Genomic DNA, 19541 nt, shown 5'->3' on the forward strand with positions numbered 1-19541 from the left:
GTTTTAGTTCAATAAAGTGGAATACTTGATGGTTCATCTCTGCCATCCATCTCGAGCATGGATGTTAGTCGACTAACGTAGAGAAATGATCTATAGGACCCTACCCCTCCTAAGGCCTCGAAAACATCGCCACTAAATTTAGTACCGATCTACATTATCAAAAAGTCAAATCCCACGCTCTTATAATAATTTTCTTTTTCGATTCGTGTCAATTTTAATAATTTTTTAAAATTATATTAAAAAAAACCATATAAAATCATTCTTCTATAGAATCATTCTTCTTTAATGTATGTCTGAAAAGTGTCAATATTACAGTAAGATCTCCTATCAATCGGCCAAGGATGTGCGATTGACCATAACATTACGTGCATATTGTAGTAATATTTGACATATAAATGCACTCATGGATTGTTTAATTTACGAATTTAGGAAAAAGTTTATATAAGGTTGCATGCGCCTCAAAAATCTAATGAAAAAATATTGCCTTATATATAAAAAAAGTTTATATAAGGGTATTGAAAGACCTTTTAATTGATCATCTCGATATATATATATATATATATATATATATATATATATATATATATATATATATATATATATATATATATATATATATATATATATATATATCAAAGAAAATGATTTTGAGTCTCGAAAATAGTACATCTTACAATACATTATCTAGATTGTCCATTTTTGAGATTTTCATATGTTTATAGATATACTTGATTTTAACTATTTTTGGAGTTTAAAATAGATTTTGAGATAATCCTAAGAATTTTTTACACCAACATTACATGTTATGATAAAATTTAAAGGCGCATCTTATTTGGATTGTTTAAGGTTGCAACCCTATAAAAACCATCCCTTTTTATTTATGGTGCATTTTCTTATGGACAAGGTTTCTATGAGTTGGCGAACTCATTTATTTAAAGGAAAAAGTTTATATAAGGATGCTACCTTATAATGTAGAACTACAGATGCCCCTCAAAAATCCATCGGAAAAGGTAGTTTAATGTTGAAAAACCCTTTGATTTTGAGATATATGACTATGAAAATTTAAAAGAATTTAAGTCTAAAAAATCTTGTATTTTACAACAAATTATCTACACTGTCAATTTTCAAGATTTTCATATGTTTATAGATCTACTTGATTTTAACCATTTTGAAATTTAAAATTTTATAATTAGATATAAAAGTAGATTTTGAGATAATCGTAAGAACGTTTTACATCAAAATTATATACCATGATAAAATTTGAAGGTGCACCTTACCTTTACACCGATGGATACATCCGTATGCAAACTGCACCCTAATTTAAATGACTCTTCTCTCCTAAATCTATTTAGAGATGGATTTTAAATTCAAAATATTTAAGAAATAAAAATTTCAACCATCAAGAACATAAACCTTTGAAAAAAAAATATATTAAAATATAAATCAAAACTTTTGACATAATTTGTACACCATCGATTTAAAAATATCCATCATTTTCTAAAAATATAAATAAAAACTTTTAACATAACTTGTACACCGTCGATTTTAAAATACCCATCATTTTCTATCATCCATCTTACATACGTTAGGGGATGCTATTTTAGAAGTGTGTCTCCTAACACATACTACTTTTCTTTTTCTAATTTTTGAATGTTAACTAGGACTTGGCGAAATGAGGATTATAAATGCAATATGCAATCCTCGTTTCTAACCACGTCTAATTGAGCCAATTTTCTATTTACAGTGTAATAACTGCATCTTGGTGTGGTACTTATTATACTAAAATTTTCACAAATATTTGGAAGGCTTATATTTACTCCTTAATTTTTGGATGCATTTTTTAATGGAAAAAGCTCATGTAGGCCCACTAGCCTATAACTATATATGAGCTCATTGATTCAGATTCAATCTGAGCCGATTTGACGGATACGACCTCATTTCGTATTTTAATTTTTAATTATTTCTACATATCTAAATCACGTGAAATTTTTGACGTCTATTCTTCTTATCAAAACACACCTGATAAAAACATTTAAAAAGTAATTCGTAAAATATAAATTAATCAAAATATCCTAAAAATTTTCGGGGGTATTTTGATCAATTTATTTTTTATGAAATAGTTTTTTGATATTTTTATTAAATTATTTTATTTTTAAAGGACACACGTCCAAAATTTCAAGTGATTTGGATTATAAAAAAAAATTAAAATTCAAATGCGAAATGCAATCGTGATTATTGCATCGGCTCAGATTGGATCTCGACCGTTAGGCTCATATGTAACTGTTGGCTAGTGAGCCTAATCCAACTTTTTCCTTTTTAAATATGAACATAAAAGCTTTGCATTACTTAATGCTTTTTGTACATGTCTTTCATTGTGAGAGACCTATGGGCCTAATAAGAAAAAAAAGAAGACAAAGATCTTATGAAAATGTTTTACCAATCGAACTTGGTGAATATCAAATATGAATGGATGGTTCCATGTAGCAATGATTGATTTGGATATCTCCTTCCACGAAACTGTCTCTTATCTCATCTATTGTCGAAGATAATTTACAAGGGAAATTAGCTTCTTCTTTGCACCAACTGATTACAGTTTTTTATACCCATTTTGTTCCCTCTGGTGCGGGAAACATCAACCCTTTTCCGGCGGTCAACTTTAAACCCACATCCCGGTGATTGGCTTGCTAATTGGCCTGTTTTGGTCACAAAGAAGCTGAAGGCAGCAAGCTTTCATTTCATAAGATCAGTCCTTTTCATTGTTGTGAGTCCATATGGGACTAACACGGTGTTGCCCACGAAAAATTAAACGTGCAAAGCCATGGAGGACACTTTGACTACCTGTGTGAATAACCCAAGGGACTGAACGTCAAGTTAAAGAAAGAGAGTTGTGAAGCCCAAAACAAGAAAGAGAATATGGTCTATCTTCTTGGACTTTACCCAAGATGAAGGGTAAATTCCATTCTAATGGAGTCGCTTGTCTGCTCCAAACTTGTGTGCAAAATATATTATCATGCAGTAACTAGAGAACTAACAGATAGAGGGAGAAATTCGCCATTAAATTTCGTATAATGGATAAATTCGGGTTGGTGTAGAGTTCTAGGGACTTTCAACCCTACATTTTACATCATACCTTTATATGGGGTCCGACCAACCTTGATTTGATTTAGGCCTTGAAATATGTAAAAATCTACAAAGAAAAAAAAGAAAATTACAAATAACCCCCAAGCATAGACTTCCTATGCAACTTAACCCAAATTTGTTTTTTTCATTTTTTACCTCCAAAATATATTTTTCTTAGAAAATACCCCCAAGTAAAGAAAAGAATATTTTTTTGACGAAAATATCATTTTTTGTACATAAAAAAAAAATATTTCCCCGACATTCATGTGGGCTTACGTACAGTACCAAAAGCTACATAGGCTGTCGGACCATCATGTACCAATTGCCGAACCCAATTAAACTAAAAAAATGTGCCAGACCACTCTTTGATATTGCCAGACCGCACTTTGGACCTGTTGCTGGACCGCATGGGCCTGTTGCCAGACCGCATGGGTCTATTGCCGGACTGCTCTTTGGCAATGCTGAACTGCAGGGGCCTATTGCCGGGCCGTTCTTTGTCAGTGCCAGACTGCTTTGGGATATTGCCAGACTGCTTGTGTATACTAGTGGACCACCTTTTTGTATGTTATGGGGAAAGTTAAGTAGTATGTGTTAGAAAACAGTGAGGGTATTTTAGTCTTCAAAATTATAACTTTTTGATTAAGGGGTATTTGTTAGAAAAGTTTGTTTTGGGGTAAATGTTGTAATAAAAAAATTAATTGGGGGTAAGTTATAACGAAAGTTGAATCTTATAAAAATGATCAGTACCAAGAGGTGTGTAAATGCCTGCCTGGAAATATACAAGGGCATTGCCTACACTCTGCTTCTCAAGACCTGGGCTTCAAATAAGTCTCGAATATCATGGTTCCCTCTTTGTATTTGTTTTTACATGCAGGAGGTCGGCACTACTAGGGGCTTGTCTCCTTACTGAGGCGTGATAGAACTAGCAAAATGTCACTCTGATTCTCTCTCAATCACGTGAGGGTATCTTCGTATAACACAATATTAATTTAATCAGTCCCCCTTCCTTCTACATTAATCGAGTTTTATAGAGTTTTGCAAATCATAAGCATGGAGCACCATCACGTTTATCCTGATGCTTGCAACCAACTCTCTCACAATTGGTTGGATGAGAGAACCTTCCATTTTGAATGTAAATCGAAAATACCTCAAGGAATTTATAGTGATCATATTTAATCCCATTTGAATTTTAAGCATTCGTCTGTCATCGGTCGAACCGGTGTGCAGCTCTGCCATTTCTCAATCCAACTGGGGCTGCTCTCTGATGGTCAAATCTTTTCGCTTGAAAATCTTCATAGTCAAATCTTTTCGCTTGAAAATCTTCATAGTGTAACATGACTCAAAGGAAAATGCAAAGGTCCAAGTCTCACTTCCAAGTCTCACTTCAAATATAGATAAGTAGCAAGGGAGATATGACCCATTTTCTGCTGTAGATTTTGATGGCAGAGTTGCTCATTGTGGGTTCAACCACTTTCATCTCAGGGGCTCATTATAATCTTATAGAGGGATCATTGTGGGTCCTAAGAATTTGATAATCATATAGAGGGGTTATTGTGGGTACTAAGAATTTGATAATCTCATATTTTGTGCCAAAACTTTCCATTCTTGGGAGATATTTAGATCTGGTGGTTAAGCTTTTGCACATTTTTATGGCTTATGTTCCAGCTTCAAATGCTTTCATATATGAGATCCATAGAGTGCCACCCTCTTATGCTAGTAAGATATTGAGTCAAATTCTAATAGTCTAAGTTTCATCAGAAAATTTCTTATAGATTGGGAGATACATTAATTTTAGAGACCATAGGTCATCTTGGCTGTTGAGTATGTGCCTGGAAGACGATAGACATGAGCCTTGACTGCTGATGCATATAAATAAGGTGTCAAATAATTTCCAAAAGATCTAAAACTTTAGGAAGATGGTTATTATGCCTCACCTATAATTTTCAAAAAGTTTTGGATCAATCACCAAATATTACTAAGGGACTGGTTAGGGCATATCCTGGCAACCGACGAACTTGAATGATGAGCCAAATAATTTTTGTTTTGTAGGATTCTTTGATTAGAGGCAAATGAAATCTCGCTAAGAATATCTGTAAGGTTTCACCTTATTTTGATATAATATAATGAGGTTTTATAGAGTCCAGGCATCAAACCCCTCTTTGACGAATGATGGATCTAAAGACATCAAATTGTACCCAAACTCCTCCAATATCATGTGGAGAGGCATATAGAGGCCATGGGGACAAAACTCCTCAAGTTTGATCTCATATTAAACTTAGTTGGCATTCTTCTATGATTCATCGGTGGGTAAAGCATATCGAGGCCTTGTATGAAAAGCCTTTGAAGCGTACTTTGCAGATATATTTTGAGAGTATATCCATTGCTCTTGTATCATGGCCCATTGTCTTTCAGCGTATATAGGCTTGAGGGCTGCTCGGCTGTTATATTTTAAGATTATCCCTAATCTTGGCTTGTAGATCTTCTGGTGTGTTTGGACTTGTATTATACCTCTAAAAGCACACTCAACCGTCAAAGATCTTGTTCTCTAACTTTACCGAAAACATAAAAATAAGGAAAACATAGATAAATCTGAGAATCTAGTAAACCTCATTTATCAACATGCAGTTCTAAAATTTTATTTATTCATATCCCTTATTTCAAACTGGAAATTATTTCAAACAACTAAAATCAAATTAATACATAAAAGTCTAGAAAGAATGATATTTTGAGTTTTAAAAAATGTAAATAAAATATAAAAGTTGAAAATGTCCTATACTTTGTACATAAACCTTATGTGAACTCTACAAGGTGAGACAAACTTTTCTACACAACTAAAATATCATGAAAAATTAAGGTGTCATATTTACTTTTTTTTTTGTCAAATAAAAAATAAATAAGTAAAAAAAATTAAAATTTATAAAAACCTCATGTTCTAGAACTCAACCACTTGTCCTTTGACAAACAAATATATAGTCCAAATCTTTATATTTTATTCGTTAGGATTCTAAAATAGCGATAAATCGATTGGCATTAATTTGTCTCTAAAAAGTGACAAAATATTCTTTCTTTTTTCCTTCAGGGGGCTGTGATCCTGTCAATTGAAATAAACGGCTATGGTTGCATGAGTCGTCTCAAATTCGATGTGCAATTCAGGTAGATAGTTATATTGATGTGATCATCAATTTTCATGTGAGGAAACACGGATCGAGTGAGGCATTCGCGCGTCAAATGTTTCAAAAACACTTTGATGTACAGGTAAAATTCAAGGGATTGTTTATAAAGAGACCATCTATCTTTTGTACAAAAAGGTCATAACTCTTCCCATTCAATAGATGTTAAATTGGATGGTTTAGGATGAATCATCAAGTTTGAGAATTTGTTTTTGAAATTTTGTATCTATTCGATGACCCTTACAACCACCCATTTTGAAATGTAATGGACAAGAGTACAAAAGATAAATAGCCTCTTCCTAGAAAATATATAAATTTAAATGATGAGCATGTATATTATGTTCCCTCAAGAGCATAGTTTACTTTTAACTCCCTCGGCTAGAAGATCTACTTGGGGGGATTTTTTCTACCTGCAAATTTTGGGAACTACTTGAGAATTACTAGATGATTATTCTTTAAAAAAAAAAATTTGAAATTTGAGTTTCCTAATACGTAGATTGCATCATCTAAAAATTGAATGGTCTCTATTCAATCTCGATACATCATCCTTTTCATGTGCATAGAGGGTACACTTATGTTTAGGTTTTATTTACTTATATATTTATTGAGCTAAATCTATAATTTGAAGAGGTCACATCTCCAAAATTTGTAGTTCTAACAACTTGTAAAAGCATGTCACTGTTAGCGGTTTATTTCAGAATTTCAGTACTATACACTGAACTCTTAATTGACCAAGTGATGCTTAAACAACTTCGATTTTCTCTTTGATTAAAGGATATACATATCCATATCAAGTTGATAATTGAAATTGAGTTGAAATCCCTCAAGAATTGGATGCTATGCCTCATTTCGCATATGCTTATTACCGATGGGAATGATAATGAATCCCAAATTGTTATGCAAACTATGCACACGTTATTCACTAATATTTTTTAATATAGCTTGATTTCTTTATAAGGAGATTGAAATTATCTGTCATAATTTACTAAAAATACATGCTTATGCTACTATGAATAACCCTGAACCCTTGAAAATAGCAAAGCATGAGCACATGAATGCTTAGGCATGCATGTACATAGTGCAATTAAATGTGACATGACCACTACGCAATGGGTCCTCTATTGGTAGTTGGATATTGTGATCCTGTTATCTATATGTGATACTAACCACTACGCAATGGATCCTCTATTGATAATTGGATAGATTGTGCCTCGACTTCAGCAATAGGAATGAAGTCGGAAGGTGACTGTAAATAATGAGGGTTGCGCCCCCCATATTGTTATGGACAATACGCATTGAGTCCTCCAATGGTAATGTAACGGCTTCTCGCCTGAAAGCATAAGGAGAGAGTCGTATCTTGTAAAGCCACCGCCTATCAAAAAACCCGAAGCGCACTGGAGATTGTATGTGTGAGTGAAGACATTACGAAATGAAGTATCCATTTGTCATTGTCCTTCCTCCTGAATGAGGGTAGAAATCCCAAGTTACAGGATTGACTCAATCTAATTGATGTGACTTCTACTTCGAGAGTACGCAGATCTAGTTTTTACTTGTGTGAATTGTGTGTTCTGATTGAGTGTCTGACTGTGGTTGTAATAAGTATCTATGTAATTGCTAGCTCAGGGAATATCTGATGCCCTGATATCTGAATTTTATCCTTACATTGGCAGTGTATCATGATGCACGACTTTACTATGTGATACCAGTTTAACCTATGATGAACTGTGAGCCATATTACCATGTATATCTACATGAAAGCAGGAATGCAAGGGTAATGATCTACTTACTGGGCCTTTAGCTCATTCCTCCATTTTTCCCCTCTGTGTAGAGTGAAACCGACAACTCTTGAGTGGGCATGTTTTTTAGAAAGTTTTCATGTTTTCTACAAACCTCTTGTTACGTTTTCTACAAATCAAAACTAACCAATAGAAATTCAAAATGGCTCATCACGTATAAATATTGAAAATCTGAAATGCCCAATGACTTTAAATCTTTTCGTCATTGCAAAACACGATGGTTAGCTTTGATGTTAGTTTACTAAATGGAGCAATGATAGCCGGTGTATCTAAGAAGCCATCTCCTCACAACCTCTTGTTTCCTCAGGCATAACAACGACAGGAGCAAACTGCAGATATAGAAAAACTTTCAGTAGCACCAATGGCATAATGTCACTATACAAAGACTAAACTGAAATTACTTTCTATACACACCTCATCATCCTCTCCGAAGATGCCATCCTCCGGACTCCTGTCAAAGTTCCACCCGAGAGAGGTCTCAAGAAGTTCCTTAAGTTTCTTCACCTGAACCAGAAAGTAAGTAGAATATGAGTTCAAAACCACAACAAAACTTGCACGATTTCTGCATGTTTTGCTTTACCAGTCTCTTTGGAATAAAAATTTGGTATTGTCTAAGCCATTAGAAAAGCAAAGAGAGGCTCTAAATGCAGGGATCCAAGACTATTAAATAACAGTAATCCGTGAAGCATGATTTACGTTAAACTCAATCACAGGACTGAAACAAGGTCATAAAACCTGGTTTGAAAGGCATGCATTATGCAACAACATTTAAATGTATAGAAAGACAAGCAACGTAAGCATATACACGTTCTTCATAAACAAGCATCTTTCTACATTAACTGGTTCTCTACAAGCCAAGTGGAGATCCTGTATGTGGTGATGATGTTTGTACATGGCTACCATACACCATAACAATTATCAATATTGCTCTCCAGCCGTCATTGACATTTAGGATAAAAAGCTGCCCTCATTACTTCTATGCTGATGAAGGTGATGGATGAATTTTAAGCAATATGTATACAAATCATCAGTAAGCAGACACAATGGGGAAACGTGTGGAATCTTGATTAGAAACATCTGCAGTAATGCATCTTCCAGTTCCCAAACTTCTCTGTCTTGCGTACTGAAATTGAAGGTGTTCTCCCTAGGTTTCTTTGGGAGATAAGTGGATGACCCAGGTGTTCATGGCAATTTGCAACTCTTCCAGGCTGAGAGTTAATTCAGTCTCTTTAGAAAGGGCAACACATTCTCCTGAAAATGATTGCTATTTGCAATCTTCTCGGATATAAATACAGAGAAGAATGGCAGAATTTCCACTGGATAAATTAGTGATGGGTTAAGAATAGGAATTAAAGAAGCAGCTTTGTGGATTTAAAGACAGACCCAATTTGGTGGAAGATTCAATCCAAAGATTCAATCCATAAGTACTATCACGAACCACCAGAAGAGAGTTTGAAGAACTTTGGCAACTCATTGTTTCCTTCCTTAATGTCCCTAGGGATGCCAAAGATGTCATTGATTAACTGGCCAGACATACAACGATAAGGACATCTTCTCAATGCTTTGTTACATGGCTCTGATATATGGCTCTATTTATACGACAAATGCATGTGAGACAGGTGTTTACTCCCAATTCTTAGCATTGCTCTCTCCACCACTCTCTATTCAAGAAACAGCAACCATGCTTGCATCCCTATGGATATTAAGGGTACAACCATTAAATAACTAATATCACATGTTTTCTACAATAAATCAGCTATCAACCATGAGTATGTTGTCTCTCATCTTACCACCTGATCATGCTTAGTAAGTAGCCAACTTCTACCCAATGTTCCAATAAGTTCTGGGGGAAAAAGTCCGATGAGTAGATCGCTGGTTTTCAAGTGGCTTCAGAAGTATTTGAAACCAGTTCTTCTCCATCCCAAAACAATACCCCACTTTTGAAGTTCTAGGGTCCTAAGGGAAGTCCTATAACTTTGAGCTTCACGGTTCCCATGAACAGTTTACACTGCCTAAATAAAACACAATATCCCCCACTCTTGAATAAGGTTCTGCATAAATACTTCCCAAAACTTTGGGATGGTTGGATCCCAAATACATTATGGAAGCCCTTATCTGTACTTAGTATTGTTGAAACCAGTCCTTTACCATCCCCAAACAATACCCCTCTCTTGAAGTTCTAGGGTCCTAAGGGAAGTTCCTTAACTTTGAGCTTCAAGGTTCGGATGGATAGTAAAACACTATCCTCCACCCTTGAATAAGGTTCTCCAAAAATGCTTCCCAAAACTTTGGGATGATTGGGCCCAAAATAAATGATGAAAGCCCTTATCTGCTCTTAGTTTACATCATTGACAGTTGTATACCTCCAAGGATTATCGTTTTCTTATCCTCTCTCAATAGTCTCCAAAAAGAAATGAGCAAGGGAAATATACACTTTTGGATGCTAAACCATCAAGGCATCCCATAAATGCTTACTTTCCAAACAAACAATGATTAGAACCCAAGCCCGATAAATCCTGCCCTCTAAAACCCAAAACAAAGGACTTGATGATTTCTCCCACATCATACCATACAACAAATATGCTATAGTCTAATCCAGTATTCAGCACATGGACTACATAAATTAAAATAAAAGATCCTTTACTGTCCTTTTCTTGTTAGGAAAATAAATTATGATTTTATCCCTGAAAGGATTTTAGAATAGGAGTGGAAGTACTAGTTTATTTTCTTAGAAGAGTAATTAAGACCATATTTGCTTGGAGCGGGAGCAATGGATCACCATATGAAGGAAGCCCTCCAAGTCGGGAGCAAATTCGTTACAATTCTTTAATTAATAAATCAATACTTAGAAAATGAAAATTTTTCTTAAAAACAAAATCCAATAATCTCACAATATACAATAAAAATGTTCACACAAAAGAAGGGGTAATAAAAATGTAACTGTATATTAATTAAATTTTATTTAATTAATATTTATATTCCTTATATGTGTCATTTATGTAACAATAATATATATATATATATATATATATATATATATATATATATATATATATATATATATATATATATATATATATATATATATATATATATATATATGGGATTTTCTATGCTTAACAAACCCCAAAAAACAAGAGTTCAAGTTAGAAACACATGTGAATCATCTTTTTACCTCTATTGCCCGTATATTATTAGAACCTAAAGCCTATATACAAGGGCATTTTGGACTTTTGTTTTAAAATTTAAAAGCATGATAGTAAAGAAGAGGGTAGTTTGAATTTTCAGGGTCATTCCCTCCCCATCGTCTCTCTCTCCTCTCTCTCACCTACCCTTCTCTCTCTTTCTCTGTTGTACAGATCACTGCTCCAAAGCAACGGTCTTCTTCTACATATCTATCAACAGTAGTCCTTCATCCACTATTTCCCCCATTGCAACCGTGGCTCTTATCAACCCTGAGATCCCTTCCATTGTAACACTTACTACCTACCACCTACGAATTTTGCATACACCTCTGCAACCTAAAAGACTACTCTTGTAAAACCCTTAAACCATTGCCATGATTCCATGGTCATCAAGCTTTGATAGTTTCCAATTTTAGTAAATTTGGAGCATATGTACTCCCCAAAAACTAATCTTTTATAATAACCCCAAATTATGTAAAAATATAACAGGATACAAAACTTGAAACTTAACCCTAGGATCTTTGAGAGCTCCTAGCTGGTTTGCAAATGAGCTATTGAGAGGTTTTCCAACTGATTTTTGGGCGATTTTGTTGGAGATGTTCTCTTTGAAAGCAGTTTCAATCACTCGGTTTCAGCGGTTTTGAGCATCAAATTGAAGGAGCAGGAAGAACCCGCCATTACTTTTCCACCATTGCCTCCTCTCTCTTTGACCCTCTAAATAGAAGTCATTTTGTAGAATTACGATTGTTTTGAAAAACCAGTCTTTTAGATCCGAGAGATACAAAAAAATTGGGCTTGTTCTTTGTAAGGGTTTGGAAAAAGGGGTAAGGCTATGAGGCAGGGAAGTGAACAGAGAGAGAGAGGGAGGGCAAGATGTTGAGAGAGAGGGGGGAGAGAGGATGGGAGGGAAAGACCTTGAAAATTGAAATTCCCTCTTTTTGAGTATTGTTTTTCAATTTTTGAGGCAAATGTCTAAAATGCCCTTGTACAGAGGCTTTGAGTTCTAATAATATGTGGGCAATAGAAGTAAAAAAGTGGTTCACAAGTGATTCTAACTTGAACTCATGCTTTTTAGAGGGTTGTTAAGCATAGAAAATCCCTATATATATATATAAATATATAGGCGAAGGATCATATCAGCCCACAGGCTGACAGCTACAGTGTCAGCCAACGGCCCATGTTAAATCTGGGCTCGATCCAATGGTCACAACCTCATTTCGTATTCGAAAAAACATAAATTGACTAAAATACCCTCAAAAAGTTTCATGGGGTACTTTGTTAATTTATTTTTTATGAAGTATTTTATTTTATATTTTTATTACGTGCACCTAAAATTTCAAGTGATTTGGATTTGTAGAAAAAAAATGAAAATTCAAATACAAAATGAGGTTGTGGCCATTAGATTGATCCAGATTCAATCTGGGCCGTTGGCTGACACTGTAGCAGTTAGCCCATGGGCTGACAAGATCCTTTTCCATATATATATATATATATATATATACATATATATATATATATATCGCGAGAGAGAGAGAGAGAGAGAGAGAGAGAGAGAGAGAGAGAGAGAGAGAGACTAAGATGAAATGTATCTTCTGGCCTCTTGTTGCCCCTTCGAATCACTAGGAGTGATACCTAAAATGTGGGGTTTGAGATCCCATGGAGATCCCTATTTAAGAGAGCTGGAGCGAGATCATGGAGCTGGGTCAATATCTAGGTTCGGTGATCTTGGAAATTATGGTCAAGACATTGACATCCTAACTATAGGACTTTCAAGGATCATATAATCTTCTGGTAAGTTGAGCGAGGATCATATGATATTTTGGTATGTTGAACAATTATTATATACTACTAAAAACAAGGAGCCCCAAGATCACCCAAACAAGTTTAGCCCTGCAAGCAGGGCTCACACCTCGACCATATTCGAAGTAGCATTGCCAACTGCCCCAAAGAAGACAATAGCATAGTTGCAGTGATATCCCTAAATACACCGCCAATGCCTACCAGAAGATCCCTATTTAAGAGAGCTGGAGCGAGATCATGGAGCAGGGTCAATATCTAGGTTCGGTGATCTTGGAAATTATGGTCAAGACATTGACATCCTAACTATAGGACTTTCAAGGATCATATAATCTTCTGGTAAGTTGAGCGAGGATCATATGATATTTTGGTATGTTGAACAATTATTATATACTACTAAAAACAAGGAGCCCCAAGATCACCCAAACAAGTTTAGCCCTGCAAGTAGGGCTCACACCTCGACCATATTCGAAGTAGCATTGCCAACTGCCCCAAAGAAGACAATAGCATAGTTGCAGTGATATCCCTAAATACACCGCCAATGCCTACCAGCCATGGGTTGCCGTATGAACAGCAACCAAAGTGCAGTTCGATGTTGCTGGGTTTGGAGAAATCAGCACCTTGTTGTTTGAAGCTGGGTTGCTAACTCAACGGTAAGTACTTGGCTTTTAAGTGCGACTATGATCTTTTACACATTTGGATGAAGCAATGGATTCATCCATACCATTGGTACGGTTTGTAAGACCACAACTGATCCTGAAAGGGAATGAATGAAAAAAAGAGCATGTCATATCCATGGATAACTCTACGAATATTCAGTCTCATTTATTCATACCGGATCCGTACAAAATCTTGTTTTCATTCTTTTAACAAAACCAAGGGGGGGTGGGGTAGATCTTCCAATAGACATAGGAGTGGATGTAGAGATAGCAACCGGTTTGGAAGAAAATATGAGGTTTAAGTAGTCCTGAAATTCTTTTCGAACTCAAGTCCCCTCTATCGTGCCAATTTTATTTGTCCTTCAGTGCTTGAGAACTAGACACCCTTCCATCAAAGATTGTGCACTGTATTCCAGTCACACTGACCACAGCAAGGCCAGAGTGGAGGTTTGTCACAAGAATAGCCCCATGACTGGGAAGGGGAGAGAGTTGCAGGCCAAGAACAACTGCTGTTCAGTACAGGGGAACACTAACACTTCCTCTAAACAAGTTTGTAAGAAAGCATCAGATTTTGGTAGCAACTTTGCAATGGACGAATAAATGGCCGATCAATTCCTCACAAGCTTTGCACATTATCCATCTACTTGTGCAATGAATGTGAGATGCTATAACCAGATGCTAGGGTGTAATATTTAAAACTTTTCCAGCAGACAGCATTGAGCACCTTTAATAAAACTCCTTAACTCCCTGGTCTTTTACACATGTGTCTAGTAAAAGTTACAAATGAAACTAGATTAAAAAAAGCACCAAAAACAAGGTTTTCCCAACGAAAAGTTGCTGCCACATTGCTACCTTGGTATTCTGAAAATCAGGAAAAACCAGCAAAGATCATGTAGCTGCAAAATTGACCGAGAGTAACCTTCTAAGGCCCCATACACTCCATACAAACTCTGAATCGCTGGCACAGTTTGTAGGAGACTAATTCACCTCTTTTCTTCTCAGTTTAGGGTAGGTTTGAGAGAATTGGAGGTTTTGGTTGCAGGGTTTTCCTCACAAGAATTTAAAAAACCCAGCCCAAACCTATTCTTTTTTGTTTTGATGTATTCTTGCCACATTTCTTTTCTCTTACAAAACCTTAAAACCCTCCTTTTTGGCACACCCCTCTCTCCCTGATCTCTCTCTAGCTCCCACGTGGTGCCTTAAAACTCAAGGCAAGATAAGTTCTTATTCGAATAACGGGGTGGGGTATCTTAATATAGAGGTCTAGAGGGATGGAATTGAAATTTGGTGAATCGATCTCCACTAGAATTAGGAGATCCATGGTGTGAGAGGTTGCTCTCATCCATTCCTCCCTTGACCAGCCATCATGGATCAAGGGTGGATCTACCAACCAGTATCCCTTAAGGTTTGTAGATTCCAACTCTTTTCCAATTTTCTTGTCCAATTGGATCTCCTCAGTCCTTCCAGATTCCCTGTGATTGATCCAATATTCTCCTAACCAACTTGAACTTGACTTTTCATAAAACAAGTCTCATCCAAAATAACCACCCATAATGTTCTTGGTGTCTTCAATTTACATGGGAGACCTGCGTGTTTCATGCACCTCCTAGGGAAATAGTGGGCACCAAGCCAAACCTCATTTGATTATTTGACCTTCGCATGGCACCCATGGCCAGAGGACTCCACGTGGGTCAAAAGGTCAAACATGCATAGGCACATATAGATGCTACACATGTCCTTCAATGGGCCCCCACAAAAGCCACTAAATCTCACATATGTGTGTCCCATAATAAAGTAAATATACCAAAAGTGCCCCTGATTTAAAAGAATCATTTTATTCCAAAAACAACCTTCTTTTTGATACAAGAAAAACTACACAATATTTGGGGGGTTAAATGGAGAAAAATAAAACAATTTCCTTTCCTTGAAAGAGCATTTGGAAAGTCACTTTAAAAAAATTGGAAGAGAATGCTAGAAATAGAACTAGAATACCAAACTCAGCATTTCTTAACTACCCTTACACCTTATCTATACCTCAAACAAACCCACTAAACATATGCACTACAAGTTTCCTATGCACTCATGATTAGTTAATCAAAGTCAAGACGTAGAAGAATCAGAACGTAACAACATATTCCAAGTACTTCCCTAAGGACAAGTGCATAAGCCATGTAGATCTAGCAAAAAACTGGAGCATCTAAGTTTCCGCCTTCAATGCAAGTGGAGTTTTCTCTCAATCACATGCATGCTATCGATCCATTACCGGACAAAAGATCACGACTAACAACAAACATGCCGAGTAGGATGCCATGTTGAGGCTTCTAGACACTCGTCCTCACAATCTCCCACCCTGACACATAAGAGCCTGTTTTATCTCTTGGCAAATATTTACCACCGCGCTAATACCGATCTCTAGAGAGTTCCCATAATCCCTCTTCAGTGATGCACATCTTAGGGGTCTATCCAGCCTAGGGAGAGGTTCAACTCTTCCAGCCAAGGCCTAGTTCACCAAGGCAAGAGTGTCAGAGCCTACCATATCCCAGATAGAGACAACTCCAACTAGCTCTAGTGGCCTGTTTCATCCAAATAGAGCCAGCCATCTATTTGACTCTAACATTCCCACTCAAAACTAGAAATGTTCTCAAATATCAAAGCATGAGAACAAAGACATGGTGAACACAAAAACAGCTTTATCAAAAGAACCAAGTTTCAAGACCTTTGAAGGCCACAAAACCCCAACTACAAATTCACTTTCATTTAATTAGTCCTATTGCGCTACAGCCGAGCACAGGCTAAATTAATTTAAGACTATCAGGTTAGGAATAGGTTATGGATTTGCAAGATGATCAAGCGAGTTGGGAGGAAAATGAGTCAATGATTATTTTAACAAATATGACAAGCCTTTAGGGTCTAGGAGGTTGACTTCTTATAGAACTAAGGGCTGCGGCCACTAGGTGTAAGTTATTGTCATGAATGGCAGGGCTTATTGATGGGCTCGATTGCCAGGGTTTATTTGAAAAATAGAAATAAAAACAATTCCCTAGGATCTGGTTACTATCACGTTCCCACGAACAACTTTGAAAAACAAGACAATATAGAAAAATACATGTACCAATTGCTGGAATGACCGTGGGGACGTGGTTCAACCTACACTGGCTCTAATGTCTTCCATTCAAGCTCAACATCAGCCCAAGAACCTTCGGGGATGCGGTTTATAGGATATCTCATCCTCCATATAGTTTCTCTTCATCTCTAGGGTTTTTCTTTCCTTGTACACAAACAGCTCATCCAAGAACTCAATTACCTCCAACATGTGCATCTCTAGGAACTTTGGACCTTCCTCCAAAAAAGCAGCAGCCATAAACGATCTTCTTTTGTTAATCTCGGAGTCATAGAGGATGCCTTCTTCTATTGCACATGCGCAACAACCTGTTAAGAATCTCTCTCTTCACGTTACTCAAACAGCCCATAAAGAATGCCTTTCTTTACTCTGTTTCTGCAGCGACCAATGTTTAAAAAGTCGGCTAGTCGAACCGGACTCGCCCGGTTTGACTCTGGAATCGGCACATCCGTGCCGGTTCTAGCGAAACACGGGGAATCGCCCGTGTCCAGAGAGAACCAGGCGATTCCCAACAGTAAATCGCCCGAGTCACTGTTCAAACACGGGTGAACAGTGTTTTGAGATGGGAGTCATCAAATTTTGGCATTTTTTTGATAATTGTCGTGCTTTTTCAACATGTGAATTGAATATTTCAGCTTTTTTATCTAGCTTTTCAGCCTTATCATTCGATAAATTGGAGTTGAAATCTTCAATTTCGATCACAAATTGTGGATTTGTGAAGAACAACGCATTTATTTTAGGTTTCCGCCATTTATTTGATTTCAAGCAAAAGAGGGTATCATTTTTTGTAAAATCTGAGGGTTATTGATCTTAAGAGTGTTATTTAGAAGAAATTAATCATACCTTGCAAGTATTTTGGTCCATTACAACTCAGATTTGGATTTGAAGCCACAGTTGCAGAAAAACAAGTAAGAAGTTTAGTTTTCCGCCATTCAATCGATTGTATTCAAGTTTTTGCAAATAATTTGTTAATATTATAGGGTTTTGATTCCTTATAATGTTATTTATCATAAAATGTATTCAATTAGATCTAATTTGTTCGATTTGAGGTGGATTATAGACTTCAAATGACTAATGTCTACGTTTTTTCTGCATTTTTTTTTCTTCTGCCATTCTTTGAATTACAGATGAAATACATCACTATTTTATATGAAATAAGAGCGAAATTAGTCGTGAATGTGTTATTCATTAGAAATTGTACACATTTTGTGTTGATTTTGGTGGATTTGTAGTGGATTTTCGATTTTGAGTCACAGTTTTGTGAAGAACAGTTAGGGTTTTTTTTTTTCCCCTACCAAACTACAATATTAGACGAATTAAAGTACTATTGTGAATTATTTTAAAGGGTTTTTGAAGGTAATATTGTTATTCAATTAATTTTGGGCATAATTTGTTGAATTAAGCAATTTTTATTGCTTGATTTCGGATGAAGAGGAGTTGTGGTTGCGTTTTTTGAATTGTGTTTCTTTGATGATCTATTTTTTTGAAAAACCGTGATTTTTTTAAAAATTGTGAAAGTCGTGACCAGGTTTTGATTATAATGAGGAATTAAACTTTAATTTTAAATTTTATTGTTAAATTTTTAGTGCAAAAAATTGCATGTTGATAGATTATTAATGCAAAAAAATACATGTTGTTAAATTTTTAATGCAAAACTGTATTTTTTAATTTGAATGCATAAAATGTACGTATATGATTGATAAATATTTTATCCTTATATTATCTTGAATGACTATATCATTGTAAATATTATTTGTGGCACGTACGCATATTCTTGGTATTAACTGTATGAATATCATTGTAAAAAAATCGTGGCATGTATGATAATTATATTATCCTGTATTTTTCAATTTTATTATTAAATTTTTAATGCAAAAAAATGTATGTTGATACATTAATTGTATATATATTCTTGATAATTGAGTTGTAGGCATGTTTGGAGCTTGCATTTTTTATTATATTATCTTGCATTTTTGTAATTGAGATGTACCACTATTTGTGATCATTTTAATTGAGTTGGGATTGTGCCCACTATATCATTGTAAATATTATTTGTGGCATTGTGAATATCATTGTAAATATTTTTTGCGCCAAATGTACGTGTAGTGGCATTATGGATGACTATATTATTGTAAATTTTTTGTTGAATTGTATGCTTTATTGTGCTCCATGTATGATGATGTACTTAATCCATGATAATTCTATGCTTATCATTTTGTGATGTAAATTAGATGCTAAACAGTAGTTCATGCAGGGAAAGAGCATATCAATATTCGCATATTCATGCAAAAAAATGAAAATTCTTAATGGAGTACCCCCATTTCTTATTGGATTCCTAAAAGACAACATTAATAATGAATTTTAATAACTTTTTCGGATTTCTTTTAGGGCTTAATCCGACCGATTCGGCCGATTCCTGATCCGGATCGGCGATTCACCGATCCAGATGGGTTTTTGAGGTGCTCGATTCAGGGCACCGATCCGTTTTTTAAACCATTGGCAGCGACATAAGGGGAACCTTTCCCCCTTCTTGAACGTGGAAAGACCTTTGAGAAGGACTGCTATGCCTTCTCAAATTGGGATTGAGTGAAGAATACATTACCTTGGCTACTGAATCCCAAGGTGACCCGTTTGGGGTGCCACGAGCAAACCTCATAGACAACATATCTTCCTCTCATGCTCCAACCTATTTG

At 35.7% G+C, this 19541-nt stretch overlaps 1 protein-coding gene across 13 annotated transcripts in view; it reads right to left on the reverse strand.

The window, feature by feature from the left end:
• Positions 1-8117: 8117 nt before the first annotated feature.
• Positions 8118-19541, reverse strand: part of LOC18435176 (AAR2 protein family) — a 93960-nt gene continuing 82536 nt past the window's right edge. For all 13 annotated transcript variants that reach the window (XM_011625423.3, XM_020667672.2, XM_020667668.2 and 10 more), the window contains 2 exons: positions 8501-8590; positions 8118-8415 (listed from right to left, as the gene is read on the reverse strand). In XM_011625423.3, coding sequence (XP_011623725.1) covers positions 8356-8415; positions 8501-8590 — 150 coding nt within the window. In that variant the 3' untranslated portion in view covers positions 8118-8355. The remainder of the gene's footprint in view (positions 8416-8500; positions 8591-19541) is intronic.

The sequence above is a fragment of the Amborella trichopoda genome, chromosome 13 (assembly GCF_054954075.1).
Source record: "Amborella trichopoda isolate Santa Cruz 75 chromosome 13, AtrichopodaSantaCruz75HAP2 v2.0, whole genome shotgun sequence".
NCBI lineage: Eukaryota > Viridiplantae > Streptophyta > Magnoliopsida > Amborellales > Amborellaceae > Amborella > Amborella trichopoda.